The sequence below is a fragment of the Canis aureus genome, chromosome 13 (genome assembly GCF_053574225.1).
Source record: "Canis aureus isolate CA01 chromosome 13, VMU_Caureus_v.1.0, whole genome shotgun sequence".
Taxonomy (NCBI): domain Eukaryota; kingdom Metazoa; phylum Chordata; class Mammalia; order Carnivora; family Canidae; genus Canis; species Canis aureus.
Genome location: NC_135623.1, coordinates 55,537,223 through 55,550,742, shown reverse-complemented (window position 1 = coordinate 55,550,742; position 13,520 = coordinate 55,537,223). Strand labels below are relative to the sequence as shown.

The 13,520-nt window shown below is 34.9% G+C and overlaps 1 protein-coding gene across 10 annotated transcripts in view; it reads left to right on the top strand.

Moving 5' to 3' along the window:
• Window positions 1-13,520, top strand: part of LRBA (LPS responsive beige-like anchor protein) — a 721,151-nt gene that overhangs the window by 92,617 nt on the left and 615,014 nt on the right. For all 10 annotated transcript variants that reach the window (XM_077846317.1, XM_077846318.1, XM_077846323.1 and 7 more), the window contains 4 exons: window positions 6,418-6,539; window positions 6,621-6,747; window positions 7,427-7,546; window positions 9,404-9,550. In XM_077846317.1, the coding sequence (XP_077702443.1) occupies window positions 6,418-6,539; window positions 6,621-6,747; window positions 7,427-7,546; window positions 9,404-9,550 (516 nt within the window). The remainder of the gene's footprint in view (window positions 1-6,417; window positions 6,540-6,620; window positions 6,748-7,426; window positions 7,547-9,403; window positions 9,551-13,520) is intronic.

Here is a 13,520-nt window from a genome sequence, read left to right as displayed (position 1 = left end):
TGCACTCGTAAAGAATGTATATTTTGCTTTAGGATGGAATGTTGACGGAATGATGAATATATCTGTTAAGTCCATCTGGTCCAGTGTGTCATTCAGAGCCATTGTTTCCTTGTTGATTTTCTGTTTAGATTATGTCTCAATTGATGTGAAAGGGTGTTAAAGTCCCTTGCTATTATTGTATTATTATCAATTAGTTTCTTTACGTTTGTTTTTAATCGTTTTATATATTTGAGTGCTCTCATGTTGGGTGCATAAATGTTTACAATTGTTCTTGTTGGATTGTCCCCTTTATTATGATATAGCGCCCTGCCTCATATCTTGTTATAGTCTTAGGCTTAAAGTATACTTTGGTATAAATATTGCTATTCTGGCATCTTATGATTTCTTTTTGCATGATAAATGTTTCTTCATCCTCTCACTTTCAGTCTGCAGGTGTCTTTAGGTCTAAAATGAGTCTCTTGTAGGCAGCGTATAGATGGGTCTTGAGGTTTTTTTTTTCTTTCTAAAATTTTTTTCTTTCTAAATTTTTATTTAAATTCTAGTTAGTTAATACATAGTGTAATATTGGTTTAAGGAGTAGAATATAGTGATTCATCACTCAATTCCCAGTGTTGGAGAACCCTGGGCTCAGTGGTTTAGCACCTGCCTTCTGTCCAGGGCATGATCCTGGAGACTTGGGATCGAGTCCCACATCAGGCTCCCTGCGTGGAGCCTGCTTCTCCCTCTGCCTGTGTCTCTGCCTCTCTCTTTCTCTCTCTGTGTCTCTAATGAATAAATAAATAAAACCTTTTAAAAAAATACCCAGTGCTCATTGTAACAAGTGCCCTTCTTAATATTCATCCTCTGTTTAGCCTACCCCCCATCCACCTCTTACCATCAACCCTCAGTTTGTTCTCTATCCTTAAGAGTCTCTTAACATTTGCTTCCCTCCCTCTTTTTCTTTCTTTTTTTTTTTTTCCTTCCCTAAATGGGTCTTGCTTTTTATCCATTCTGACACCCTGGGTCTTTTTAGTTCTTTATTATTATTATTATTATTATTTTTAGAGAGTGCATGAGTGGCTTAAAGCAGGGGCAGAGGGAGAAGGAGAGGGAGAATCTCAGGCAGCACCATGCCCAGCCCTGATGCTGGGCTCAATCTCACAACTCTGAGATCATGACCTGAGCTGAAATTAAGAGTTGGATACTTAACTGACTGAGCCATCCTCTTTATCACTGTATTTTGCAAATTTAAGTATAATGTCTTGGTGTTGTCCTGCTTTTGTTGATTTTGATGAGAGTTCTCTGTGCCTTCTGTATCTGGATGTCTGTTTCCTTCCCTAGATTAGGGAATTTTTCAGGTCTGATTTCCTCTAATGAATGTTCTGTCTCTTCTCTCTCTTCTTCTTTGGGACTCATATAATAAAAATGTTATTATTTTTGATGGAGTCACTGAGTTCCCTAAATCTATTCTCATGTTCCATAATTATTCTTTCTCTCTTTTGTTCAGCTTCATTATTTTCCACTAATTTACCTTCTGTATCACTTATTCATCCTTTTACTCCCCCAGCCTTGTGTTCATTGCATCAAGCCTGTTTCCCATCTCCCTTACTGCATTTTTCATTTGTTTTTTTTTAACTCTTTTCTCTTTTAACTCTTTTATCTCTTAAGTGTCTCCCTGAAATCTTCCATTCTTTTGTCAAGTCCAGTAAGTGTCTTCGTTATTGTTATTTTAAATTCTCCATGAGACACATTACTTATATCTGTTTCCCTTAGATCTCTCTCTGGGACCTTACCTTGTACTTTTATTTGTGATGAATGTCTCTGTCTTGGCATTTTATCTAAGTCTCTGCCTTCTTATGTTAGAAAAGCCCATTATGTTTCTTGCTTCTGAGAGTAATGGCTTTATGAAGAAGAAATCATATAGTGTCCAGGGCCTGGTGCTTCAGGTAGTGTCTCTGGTGTGTGCTGTGTGCATTCTGCTGTTGTGTTATGGCTGCTTTGTCCTTTAGGCCATTCATCTGCAGAGACTCTCCTTGTCTGAAGTGGCAGTGTTTTGTCCTTGGTCAGAATGTGGCGAGTTTTAACCAGTTGTGTTCTGGTTGACTGTTAAATGAGACCTGATGGTACTTCCACTAGAACTAAAGTCCTGCAGAATTCTCTGGTTGGAAGATGTGGTGTGGGCAGAGGTTTCTGCTGTTCCTTTGGGGGAAGTGGCCTGCCTTGCTGGGACTGAGGCCTGCTTGACTGAGAAGAGCAGTACCGCCAAAGCCAAGGACTTAACTTGGTGAAGCAGGTTAGGCAGCTAGTGTCTGGGCTGCTTCCCTCAAGTGGCTCTGTGTTTATGCAGAGGGGTGAGGGAGGGAAATGGCACCACTAGCTTTGTTCCTGCAGAGGTGTTTCTGTGCACACTGCTATCAAGGAAGCACTCTGAGAAGAGTGAATAACCACTGTGTATACTAGGGTTTTTTCAGATTGCTATGTCCATACTGTCCACCTCCAGGGTTTTGCCTGCTATTTTCTGGGAGCAGTGCAGTACCCTCTGGACTCTATCCCAGCAAGGCAGCTGACTTTTAAAACTTCAGAGATGTGGTGTTGGCAGGGGGCCTGGACTGGTTTTCTGTGGTAGGGTCTCACTGCCATGCTGGGACTGAGGCAAGTTTGACAGGGCAGTCGTGCCAGGGTGCAGAGGTATGGGATTTGGTATAAGCAAGTCAGGCAGCTGGTGTTGGTGCTGAGCTGCTTTCTGCAGGTGGCTCTGTGTGTACACCGAGAGACAGGGGAGGGAAATGGTGCCAGCCAGTTTCTTTTTTCTGGAGAGGCATCTCCTTGAATACCACCTCTCAGAGATAAACTCCACTAATCTCTCCCCAGTGTGCCACAGGTGCTCCTCAGATCACTCTGTCCTTGCCCTCTGCCTGGGGTTGTTAGTCTGTCTTCTCTCTAGGAGTAGGGCAGCACCCTTAGGGCTCTATCCCAGCCAAGCCCACTGACCTTTAAAACTCCAATTTTCAAGTCCTGCTGGTTGCCAGAACTCATGAAAAATCAGTCCCTCACGTTTTTCTAGCTTGTGTCTTTGGGGGGAAATGTTCTCCTTTTGTGTTCCCTTTGTGCTCTTCTCTCTTGTATTTCTCTGCGACCATGGCTCCCTCCTCTCTGCAGCACCTGTGATCCATTTATCCTCTAAACCACATCTCTTCACTTCCTGCCTTCCTCGATGTGGCCTCTTCTCTCCCTTAAGTTGTAGAGATTGTTCTGTCAGTCTTCAGGTTGATTTCTGGAGTATTTAGAATGATTTGATAATTACCTATCTGTGTTCCTGGGACAAGATGAGCCTAGGGTCCTCCTACTCTTCTGCCATCTTCTCTCTATTCCTTGCATATTTTAATTGTATTGTTTATATTTCTCTGAGATCATAATGTATCTATTCCACTTACTTGCATTTATCTTGGAAGTGGGATAGTTCAGCTAAACAGCTTTTGTAACTTTTAGAGAATAGGTGTTTTAAATATATTCAGTGACTCATTTCTTTCCTTAGATATAGCTTTTAAAGAGAAATTAAAGTATTCATGGATAAATTATTTTTATAAAGCTTTTGCATATTCTTTTTTTCCTTTTTTTCTTTTTTAGAGAGAGCAAGCACATGCTTGCATGTACTGGGGGAGGGTTAAAGGGAGAGAGAGACAGAGAATCTTATTTTCTTTTTCTAGAATTTTAAAAAGTTTTATTTTTATTTATTTTTGTATATTTTATTATTGGAGTTTGATTTGCCAACATAGAGTATAACATCAGTGCTCATCCCATCAAATGCCCCACTCAGTGCCCGTCATCCAGTCAACCCCATTCCCTCCTCCCACCTCCCCTCCCCTCCCACTACCCTTTGTTTGTTTCCCAGAGTTAGGTGTCTCTCATGTTCAGAGACAGAGAATCTTAAGCATGCTCTACACTCAGCATGGAGCCCAACATAAGTCCTGATTTTAAAATCCTGAGATCATGATCTGAGCTGAAATCAAGAGTCAGATGCTTAATCTGAGCCACTCTGGCATTGCAGCTTTTCCATTTTCTATTCTCATTTTTTGGTGAGTGAGAGCATATATACACATTGATCTATGTATTCTATTTTACTTTTTTTGAAGTAACCTCTATGCCCAACTTGGGACTTGAACTCACAAATCTGAGATCAAGAGTCACATGCTCCACCACTGATCCAGGCAGGTGCTCCCTATTATTTACTTAATGCAACATTTGCGTTTAATTGGCCTCTTGAGTTGTCAGTAGTGTTATTGCATAAATTTGGCTCTAGGATGTTTTTCATGTTTTATGGAATATTTTATAAAGGAATATATGTATGTTAGTGTATATGTAGATAAGTGCATATGTAAATTATAACAGTTTAAAAATATGTGTAGTCTGATTTTTAAATAGTTTTATTATAATCTACATATGATATCAGTCACTTGTACAGGGGATAATTGAATGGTTTATGGTGTTTACAGAGTTGTACAACCACCATCACAATCAAATTTAGAACATTTTCATCTTTCCCAAAAGAAACTCTGTTCTTTTTAGTCCATTTCCTCCTCAGACTCCCAGACCTAAGCAACCACTACTTTAAATTTGTGGATTTTTCTATTCTGGGTAATTCAGACAGATGGAGTCATAGGGTATCTGGCCTTTGGTGATTGGCTTTTTTCATTTAGCATACTAATTTTTAGGCCTATCCATGTTGTAGCATGAATCACTGCTTCATTCTTTTTTCTGGCTTACTAATACTCAAATGTAAAATATCTACCTTTTGTTTAATCCGTCATTACTTAGTGAATATTAGAGTTGATTCCACTTTTTGTGCTATTATAAATAAAACTGCTTGGGCTTTTGCATACAGGTTTCTTTGTGGACATGTTTTCATTTCTCTTGTGTATGTACCTAGGAGTAGAATTGCTGGGTCATATTGTCTATGTTTAAACATTTGAGGAACTTCCAGATTGTTTTCCAAAGTAACTATCATTTTACGGTCCAACTGCAGTTTATGAGGGTTGCAATTTCTTTATATATTTGCCAATACTTTTTAATGTCTGTCATTTTGATTACAGCCATCCTGGTGGTTGTCAAGTAGTATCTATCTGTGGTTTTGATGTGCATTACCTTAGTGACTGGTGATGGATGATGAGCATCTTTTCATTTCCGTATTGACCATTTGCATATCTTCTTTGGAGACATGTCTATTCATATCTTTTTTCCATTTTTAAATTGTGTTTGTCTTTCTGTTATTGAGTTGTAAGAGTTCTTTATATATTCTGTGTACAAGTTCCTTATCAGATGTGTGATTTGGAAATACGTTCTTTTGTTCTTTTGGCTCGTCTTTTAACTTTTTTTGTGATTTGTTTTAAAGCACAAACCTTTTTTAATTCTAATGAAGTCCAGTTGATGTATTTTCTCTTTGGTTGCTTATGCTTTTGGTGGCCTAATAAACAAGTGTTTGCTTAGCCCAGGGTCACAAAGATTTACTCCTAATTTTTTCTTACAAGAGTTTTATTGTTTTAACTTTTATATTTAGATCTGTGATCTATTTGTGGTTATTTTTCATATATAATGTAAGGAAGTAGTCAACTTTATACTTTTTCTTGTAGATACCCTGTGATCCCAGCACATTTGTTGAAAAAACTGTAACTTCCGCATTGAATTGTCTTGACATTCTTGTTGAAGATCAGTTGAACACAAATATAAGGGTTTATTTCTGGACTCTCAATTGTAGTCCATTGATCTGTATTTCTTTTTTATGCCGGTATCATGCAGTCTTCATTATAGGAGCTTCATGGAGTAGGTTTTTAATTTGACAGTATGAGTATCCAACTTTGTTTTTATGCTATTTTGGGTCCCTTATGTACTTTAAAGTTAAATTTTATTTTAAAATCTGTAATTTTAAATAAAATTATCTTTTCAATAAAATTTTAAACCAGGTGGTAAAGTCATCTGTATAGTGCTTTGAATATAATTTTAAAATGTCATAAACTTTCCAGCTTTATATTTGCTAATAAAAATCACATTCTAAGATTTTTTCCTTAACTTTTTTCTTTTCCTTTCTTGTCTTTCTCTTCTAATACCTTAACATCTAAGCAACAAATTTCCGATGATATCACCTATTTCTTTTAATTAGAATACTTGTGAATCTTTTTTTCATGTAAGAAATTAAGCAAATAAAATTTGTGTATCTAGCAGGTAACATGGAATGTTTTTATCATTTAATTAAAGTAATATTATTATGTATTTTGGAAAATTTAGAAGTTATTTAAAGTCTTGGATAAAGAGACTTTTAGATATTTTAATCAGAGTATGGAATGACATGTGGTAGAAATATATGCAGTATTTTAAAGTCTTATTTTCTTTACTTCAGTAGTAAAGTTTTTCATGTGAATCAATAACTCAAGTTTTTTCCTTTAGGCTATTGCATTACCTCCTATAGCCAAATGGCCATACCAGAATGGTTTTACATTTCATACCTGGCTAAGAATGGATCCTGTAAATAACATCAATGTGGATAAGGATAAACCATATTTATATTGGTATGTATTTTTGTAACTTAGTGTTATTTTCTTTGAAAATGTGAGAATATTTAGAGGTACATTGAAAATTATTCTTTGTAGTTTCAGAACGAGCAAAGGTCTTGGTTACTCTGCTCACTTTGTTGGGGGCTGTTTGATTATAACATCAATAAAGTCAAAAGGAAAAGGCTTTCAACACTGTGTGAAATTTGATTTTAAACCACAAAAGGTATGTGTTCTTTTTGACTCAATTAAATTAACAAGCTCTGCTGGCCTTGAAAATGCTTTGTTTTAATATTAATGATGTAATGTGGTAGAACACAGCTCTGTTTATTCTGTTTCAGAAAATGAAGTAAATAAGTATACTTTATTTATATGAAGTATAAATCACTGGACAATTGTTAACCTCCTTGATTTGGATAATAATAGGAGTGATACGTTGTTATTCATAGAGTTTAAAAGAAATACAAGAGCAAAGTTTCAATGGCAGTTACTTTAGTCGTAGTAGTAATAGGTGTTTTCTTTTGTGCCTTAAAATTTAGAGATTAATGAATGGTGTATATACATATGGATAAGTAGATAAAACAAATGGCAAAATGTTGACAATTGTGGTATCTAGATGGTGGAAAAGAAGGTATTTGTACTGAACTTCCAACTTTATTGGGATATATTTGAAAATTCATAATAAAATGTTGGAAAGGTAATTTCACAATAGGTTTTTATCTATTGAGAGTTCCCTTGATTAACTATTGTTCCAAAGGTTGAATATTGGATTTAATAAAGGTAGTCTTATTTTATTTTTAGATTTAATTGTAATTTATAATATAAGTTTTACTTGTTATTATCAATGTGGTTGAGTTATTGCAAGAATCCTAATCTTTTTTTTTTCCCAAACTTTCCTTATTCAGTGGTATATGGTAACTATAGTGCACATTTATAACCGATGGAAGAACAGTGAGCTTCGTTGTTATGTGAATGGTGAACTAGCTTCCTATGGTGAGATAACATGGTTTGTGAACACCAGTGATGTAAGTAAATTGAAAAAAAATATTTTAAAAGCATGACCTTTTAAAATAAAAATATACACTGGGTATAAATTTTAAAATACACAATGGCAGAGTTTTATGATGATAGTTTGGCCAGCATGTTAATGTATTTATAGAGTAGAACTGTGTTCATGTATCACATAAGATATTACTCAGTCCTTGTTATAAAATTATTCTGGATAGGGTAGAGATGAGGATTTATAAGTAATGATATATATTGAAGGTGTATCATTGGTTCATTTAGCAAATTAGAGCTGGGAGCTCTACAGCAGAATTCTGATCATTTTTAGTCATGAGTTAGATGATGCATGCTTATAAATTTTGCAAATCATTGCAGTTATAGATAACTGTTATAATATTTTCAGGATTGAAAGAGATCCATATGTATTAAATTTACAGTTTAAATAGGAATTAAATTAAAAAGTTCTCTTTTCCTACCCATGGCATTTTTGAATAGAAAACTTGAACAATATAGATCAGGAAAATGATTACAAACCATTCCACCCATTCACCATTAACTTCATTTTTTATATCCTATGCTACACATATTTATGTATTATGTAATGATAATCTTAAGAGTTCAGGTTATTGTAACAGACAGACTTTGAAATCCAGTTCTATCACTTATAGACTATATGACCTTGCTTAATCTATTAGGCATAAGTTTTCTCCACATGAAAATAGGTGTAGAGTAGTACCTGTCTCAGAAGGTTAATGTGTTAATTGAATGGGAGATACTCTTCACAAGTCTATCAGCACAGTGCCTTATACAGAGTAAGTGCTCAGTAAATGTTAGCTCTCATTTTTTTTTAACACAAGAATGGAATCAGATATATTTATTGTTTCTTAACCTGTTTTTTTCTTATGTTCATCTTCATTGAGTACAATCCAGGCATTATAATAAATAGCTTTATTTTCTAAAAGTACCAGTATTGCAAGATAAGTGCTATAATAACCTCCATTTTACAAGTAAGGAGACTGTAGTACAGAGAGATTAAGTAACTTGCCAAAATCAGCAGCATGTGAAGCAGTGATTTGACTTAGGTGGCTTATCATCAGAACCCAAATGCAAACAACTTTTCTTCACTTTCTAATGTTAATATATATATATTTTTTTCAACATTCTTTCTAATAATGGCTTTGTCATTATTAGACAAAAGGATACTTTCAAAGAGATGTGAAGAACTTTATTTTAGTCCCTCTTTGTTGTATAGATGGGTCTTTAAAATGTGGTTTGCAACCTACATGTTGAGAATTTTTTTTTTAACGTTAGAAGAAAAACATACCCTTGCTTTTCTAGATTTACAAATTTCTTTTGAGAGATTGTCTCTACTTCAAGACCTCACCTGTTATCTATAGCTTGATATCTGCGAAAATCTTTTACAATTTTAACTTTTCACCAAACTTACAGAACCCTGTTGGCAGTTACTTCTCCATTCATGTAAGCTCCATCCATATTAAGGCAGATTGATTGTGTCCTAAACTTAACTCATGATTTTCCTTCTTGTAACAAAGACTGCTTCTTTGGTTGCCCAAGTACGAACCTTCAGAGTCTATAATGATTTCTCTGACTCTCATTTCCTACCTCCACTTTGTCATCAAGTTTTATTTATCGTACTCTGGAAAACTTAAATCTCTTTTTCTGTGATGTCTTTCCTGATTTCCATAGAAGGTAACAGTGAATGAATGAAGTGAAATGCTGAATGAATTATTTTAATCTAGTCAGGTTAGTTTAGAATGGACAAAACATTTATACTAAAATATTTAAGCAATATAGGTTGTTATTTCTAGAGGAGATAGTTTTTTTTTTTCTCTAATAAAATCTGTTTTCTTTCGCAGACCTTTGACAAATGTTTCCTCGGCTCATCAGAAACCGCAGATGCTAATAGAGTGTTTTGTGGTCAGATGACTGCAGTTTACCTTTTCAGTGAAGCTCTTAATGCCGCTCAGATTTTTGCTATTTATCAGTTGGGCCTGGGATATAAGGTACTTTATTTGCTGTTCACTGTTTAGTGTTAGTTGAGCTTTATTTGAAGGTAGGTGATGCATGGGGTAACCTACCTTGGGTTACAGAACTGAATGTCCAGGTAATCAGAGTTACCACAGGATAATCACAGGAATCTGAAGGTTACTTTAAATTTTTAAGGGAAACACAGTATACTTGCCATATGTGGGGCACTGTGCAAGCTACTAGCTCAGGTTTCAGCTTTAGTTCATGTTGCATTTCTTTCGATGATGTCTATCTTTGCAACTAAATTTTCAACAGTTACTTGATAAAAAACAAGTACCATGTGGAAATTAATGTGGAACAGGAAATGATGATGATGGTGTGTGAAAATCCACTTCCAAATTTGAGAATTTATGCAGTGCCCAGGATGCATAAAAAGGATTAATAATTTTGCTAGTAGAATAATGAGGGAAACATTATTTTTTTCTTTTGATTTGTGCCTTAATTTTTTCAAATGATTATTAAATTATTAAAATACAGAGTTGTGTGAACCAAATTACTTAATGTTTATTTTGATTTAGAGCACATAAACAATTACTGAAATGCTAAGACTGTCATGAACTAAGAAAGTTTGGAAACCTATGGGTTAAGCCATTATTAGTCTAGTTTGGTTTCAGTTAGTCTGCTATGTTCCTTTGAAAACAAAATAAGTTTTATTGATTTGATTTACATATACCTTTACAGTCAGTGAAGTATACAGTTTTAAATTCATTTTAACAAAAGTATAACTGTCACAACTATCAAGAAATAGAACATTTCTCCTCCTGGAAAAAGTTCAATTGTGCTTCTTCTATCAATTTCTTCCACTTTTCTAACCCTACTGCATTCCTGTTGAGAGAAACCACTAGTCTATCACTTGATATCACTTTCTTTGTATTGCTGAGTAGTATTCCGTTGTATGAATATAACACAATTTTAAAATCCATTCTTTTATTGATAGACATTAGGGTTTCCAGTTTTTGGCTTCTATGAATAAAATAAGAATATTGGTGTATGAGTCTTTGTGCTGACACATTTTTATTTCATAAATATTTAAGAGTGGAATTACTAAGTGATATGATAACTGAAATTGTCAAGCCTTTTTCTGAGGTAGTTGTACAATTTTACATTTCTCCAGGCAGCATATGAAATTTATACTTGCTCCACATCCTAAACATCTTGTATTGCTGGTCCTTTTTCTTTTTTCTTGTAAGATTTTATTTATTTGAGAGAGAAAAACCGAGAGAGAGATCACAAGCAGGAGGAAGGGGTAAAGGGAGAAGCAGACTCCTGCTGAGCAGGGAACCTGATGCAGGACTCAATCCTAGGACTGTGGCGTCATGACCTGAGCTGAAGGCAGTTGCTTAACTGACTGAGCCACTCAGGCTCCCAGATCTTTTTAATATTAGATGTTTCAGCAAGTACATAGCAGTGTCTCAATTTGGTTTTAATTTGCATAATTGTAATGACTAGAGATTTCAAGCATATTTCCTTTTCTTGCTTTTCTTTTCTTCTTTCTTTCTTTCTTTCTTTCTCTCTCTCTCTCTCTCTCTCTCTCTCTCTCTTTCTTTCTTTCTTTCTTTCTTTTTTCTTTCTTTTTCTTTTTCTTCCTTTCCTTTCCCTTTCCCTTTCCCTTTCCCTTTCCCTTTCCCTTTCCCTTTCCCTTTCTTTCCTTTCTTTCCTCCCTCCCTTCCTTCCCTTCCTTCCCTTCCTTTCCTTTTTTTTCCAAGCATCTTTTCATTGCCGCTGGTCATTTGTGAATCTTCCTTTGTGAAGTGTATTCACGTCTTTTGCATATTTTTGTTTTTTTTATTGTTGAGTTTTGAGATTGCTCTATATATTCTGAATATGACACTCTTATCAGATGTATGAGTTACAAATGTTTCTCCCCTGGTCTATGTCTTGCCTTTTTGATTTCTTCCTTTAGCTTTTTTTCCCCCCAAGATTTTATTTTTAAGTAATCTCTACATCCAACGGGAGGCCCAAACTACAACTCTGAGATCAAGAGTTGCATGCTCTATCGACTGAGCCAGTCAGGTGTCCTGCCCTTCTGTTTTTTTAATGTGGCTTTTGAAGAATGGATTGATTTAATTTTTATGATTCTAGTTTATCAACTCCTGATTATTGTCATGATTTTTTGTCCTAAGTAATCCTTACTTATTCCAAGGTTGGGAAAATTTCTCCTGTTTACTTCTCTTAATAGTTTCAGCATTTATATTTAGGCTTATCCATTTTAAGTTAATTTTTATGTATGGTATGAGATCAGGGTCAAGATTCATTTTTTTCCCATATGGAGACTCTGGTGTTCCAGTACTAATTTTTTGTCAATAATATTCTTTCTCCATTACCTTACCTTGGCATCTCTGAGGCTGTATTGTGTTTCAATGACTTATATGTCTTTCTTACACCAAATTGTACGTACTGTCTTGATTATTGTTAGTTTCATAGTAAGTCTTAAAAACAAAGTCTAAAACTCTCAACTGTATTCTTTTTCAAATTGTTTGGCTTTTCTAAGTCCTTTGCATTTCCAGATATCTTTTAGAACCCACTTAATCATTTTCTACAAAAATTCTACTGGGATTTTAGTTGGTGTTGAATATATAGAACAGTGAGGGATGAATTGGGCATCCTACTAATAATGATTTTTCCAGTCTGTGAACCTGATGTATCTCTCGATTTAGTTAGGTTTTTAAAAAATTCTCCTGGTACTTTTTTTTAGTTTTCATTGTGTAGGTCATATATACATTTTGTTAAATGTATTCTTAGGCATTTTCATATTTTTAGAGTAATAAGTTGTATTTAAAAATCTCAGTTTCTAAATATTTGTTTCTAGTACATAGAAACATAGTTGAATTTTGTTTATTGACCTTGCTAAATTTACTTATTAGTTTTACTAGCTTTTTTTTATGATTGTTGTTCCTGGATTTCCTATACAATATGTTCATATAGACTGTAAATTTAACTTCATTTCCAGTCTGTATGCCTCTTACCTTTTTTGCATTATTGTACTGGGTGAGAGTAGATATTTTTGCCTTGTTTCTGATTTTAGGGGTAAAGCAATCATATATATTTTATAGATGCCTTTTATCAAGTTGAACAATTTCTATTTCTGGTTTCCTGAGAATTACCATTAGATGGATGTTGAATTTTATAAAATGAGTTTAGCTTTTTTATCAAGTCTGACAGTCTTTCCTTTTAATTGGAGTGTTTACATAATTTATAATCAGTGTAAGTTCAGATACTATGTGTCTTAAATCTGCTGTCTTGTGATTTGTGCTGTATTTCTCTCATCTGTTCTTTGATTCTTCTGTTTTGTCCTGCTTTGATTTGAATTAACTGCGTATTATTTAATGTTTCATTTTATTTCTATTATTGGTTTATTTTTATTATTTTAAAAGATTTTATTTATTGATTTGAGAGAGTGTGTGTGTGTGCACAAGCGGAGGTGAGAGGGGTGCTTGAGAGAGAGGGAGAAGCAGGCTCCCCATTGATCAGGGAGCCCAAAGGGGGGCTTAATCCCAGGACCCTGGATCATGACCTGAGCTGAAGGCAGACTCTTAACCAACTGTGCCACCCAGGTGCACCTGATTTATTATTATTATTATTATTTTAAAGATTTTATTTATTCATGAGAGACAGAGAGAGAGAGAGAGAGAGAGAGAAGAGAGAAAGAGAGAGAGACACACAGGCAGAGGGAGAAGCAGTCTCTATGCAGGGAGCCAGACGGTGGGATTCGATCCCAGGTCTCCAGGAGCAGGCCTTAAGCTGAAGGCGGCGCTAAACCGCTGAGCCACCCAGGCTGCCCTGATTTATTATTTTTTAAAAATAACTTATTATAGTCTACCAACAAATGATATTATATAGTATAAGCATCTTCCTGCATAATCCTGCAATTTCTCCTCCTGTCCTTTATTTTGTTAATTTAAGTTTTATTTCTTCATGTACTATATAGTTCCTGTGGTACATTTT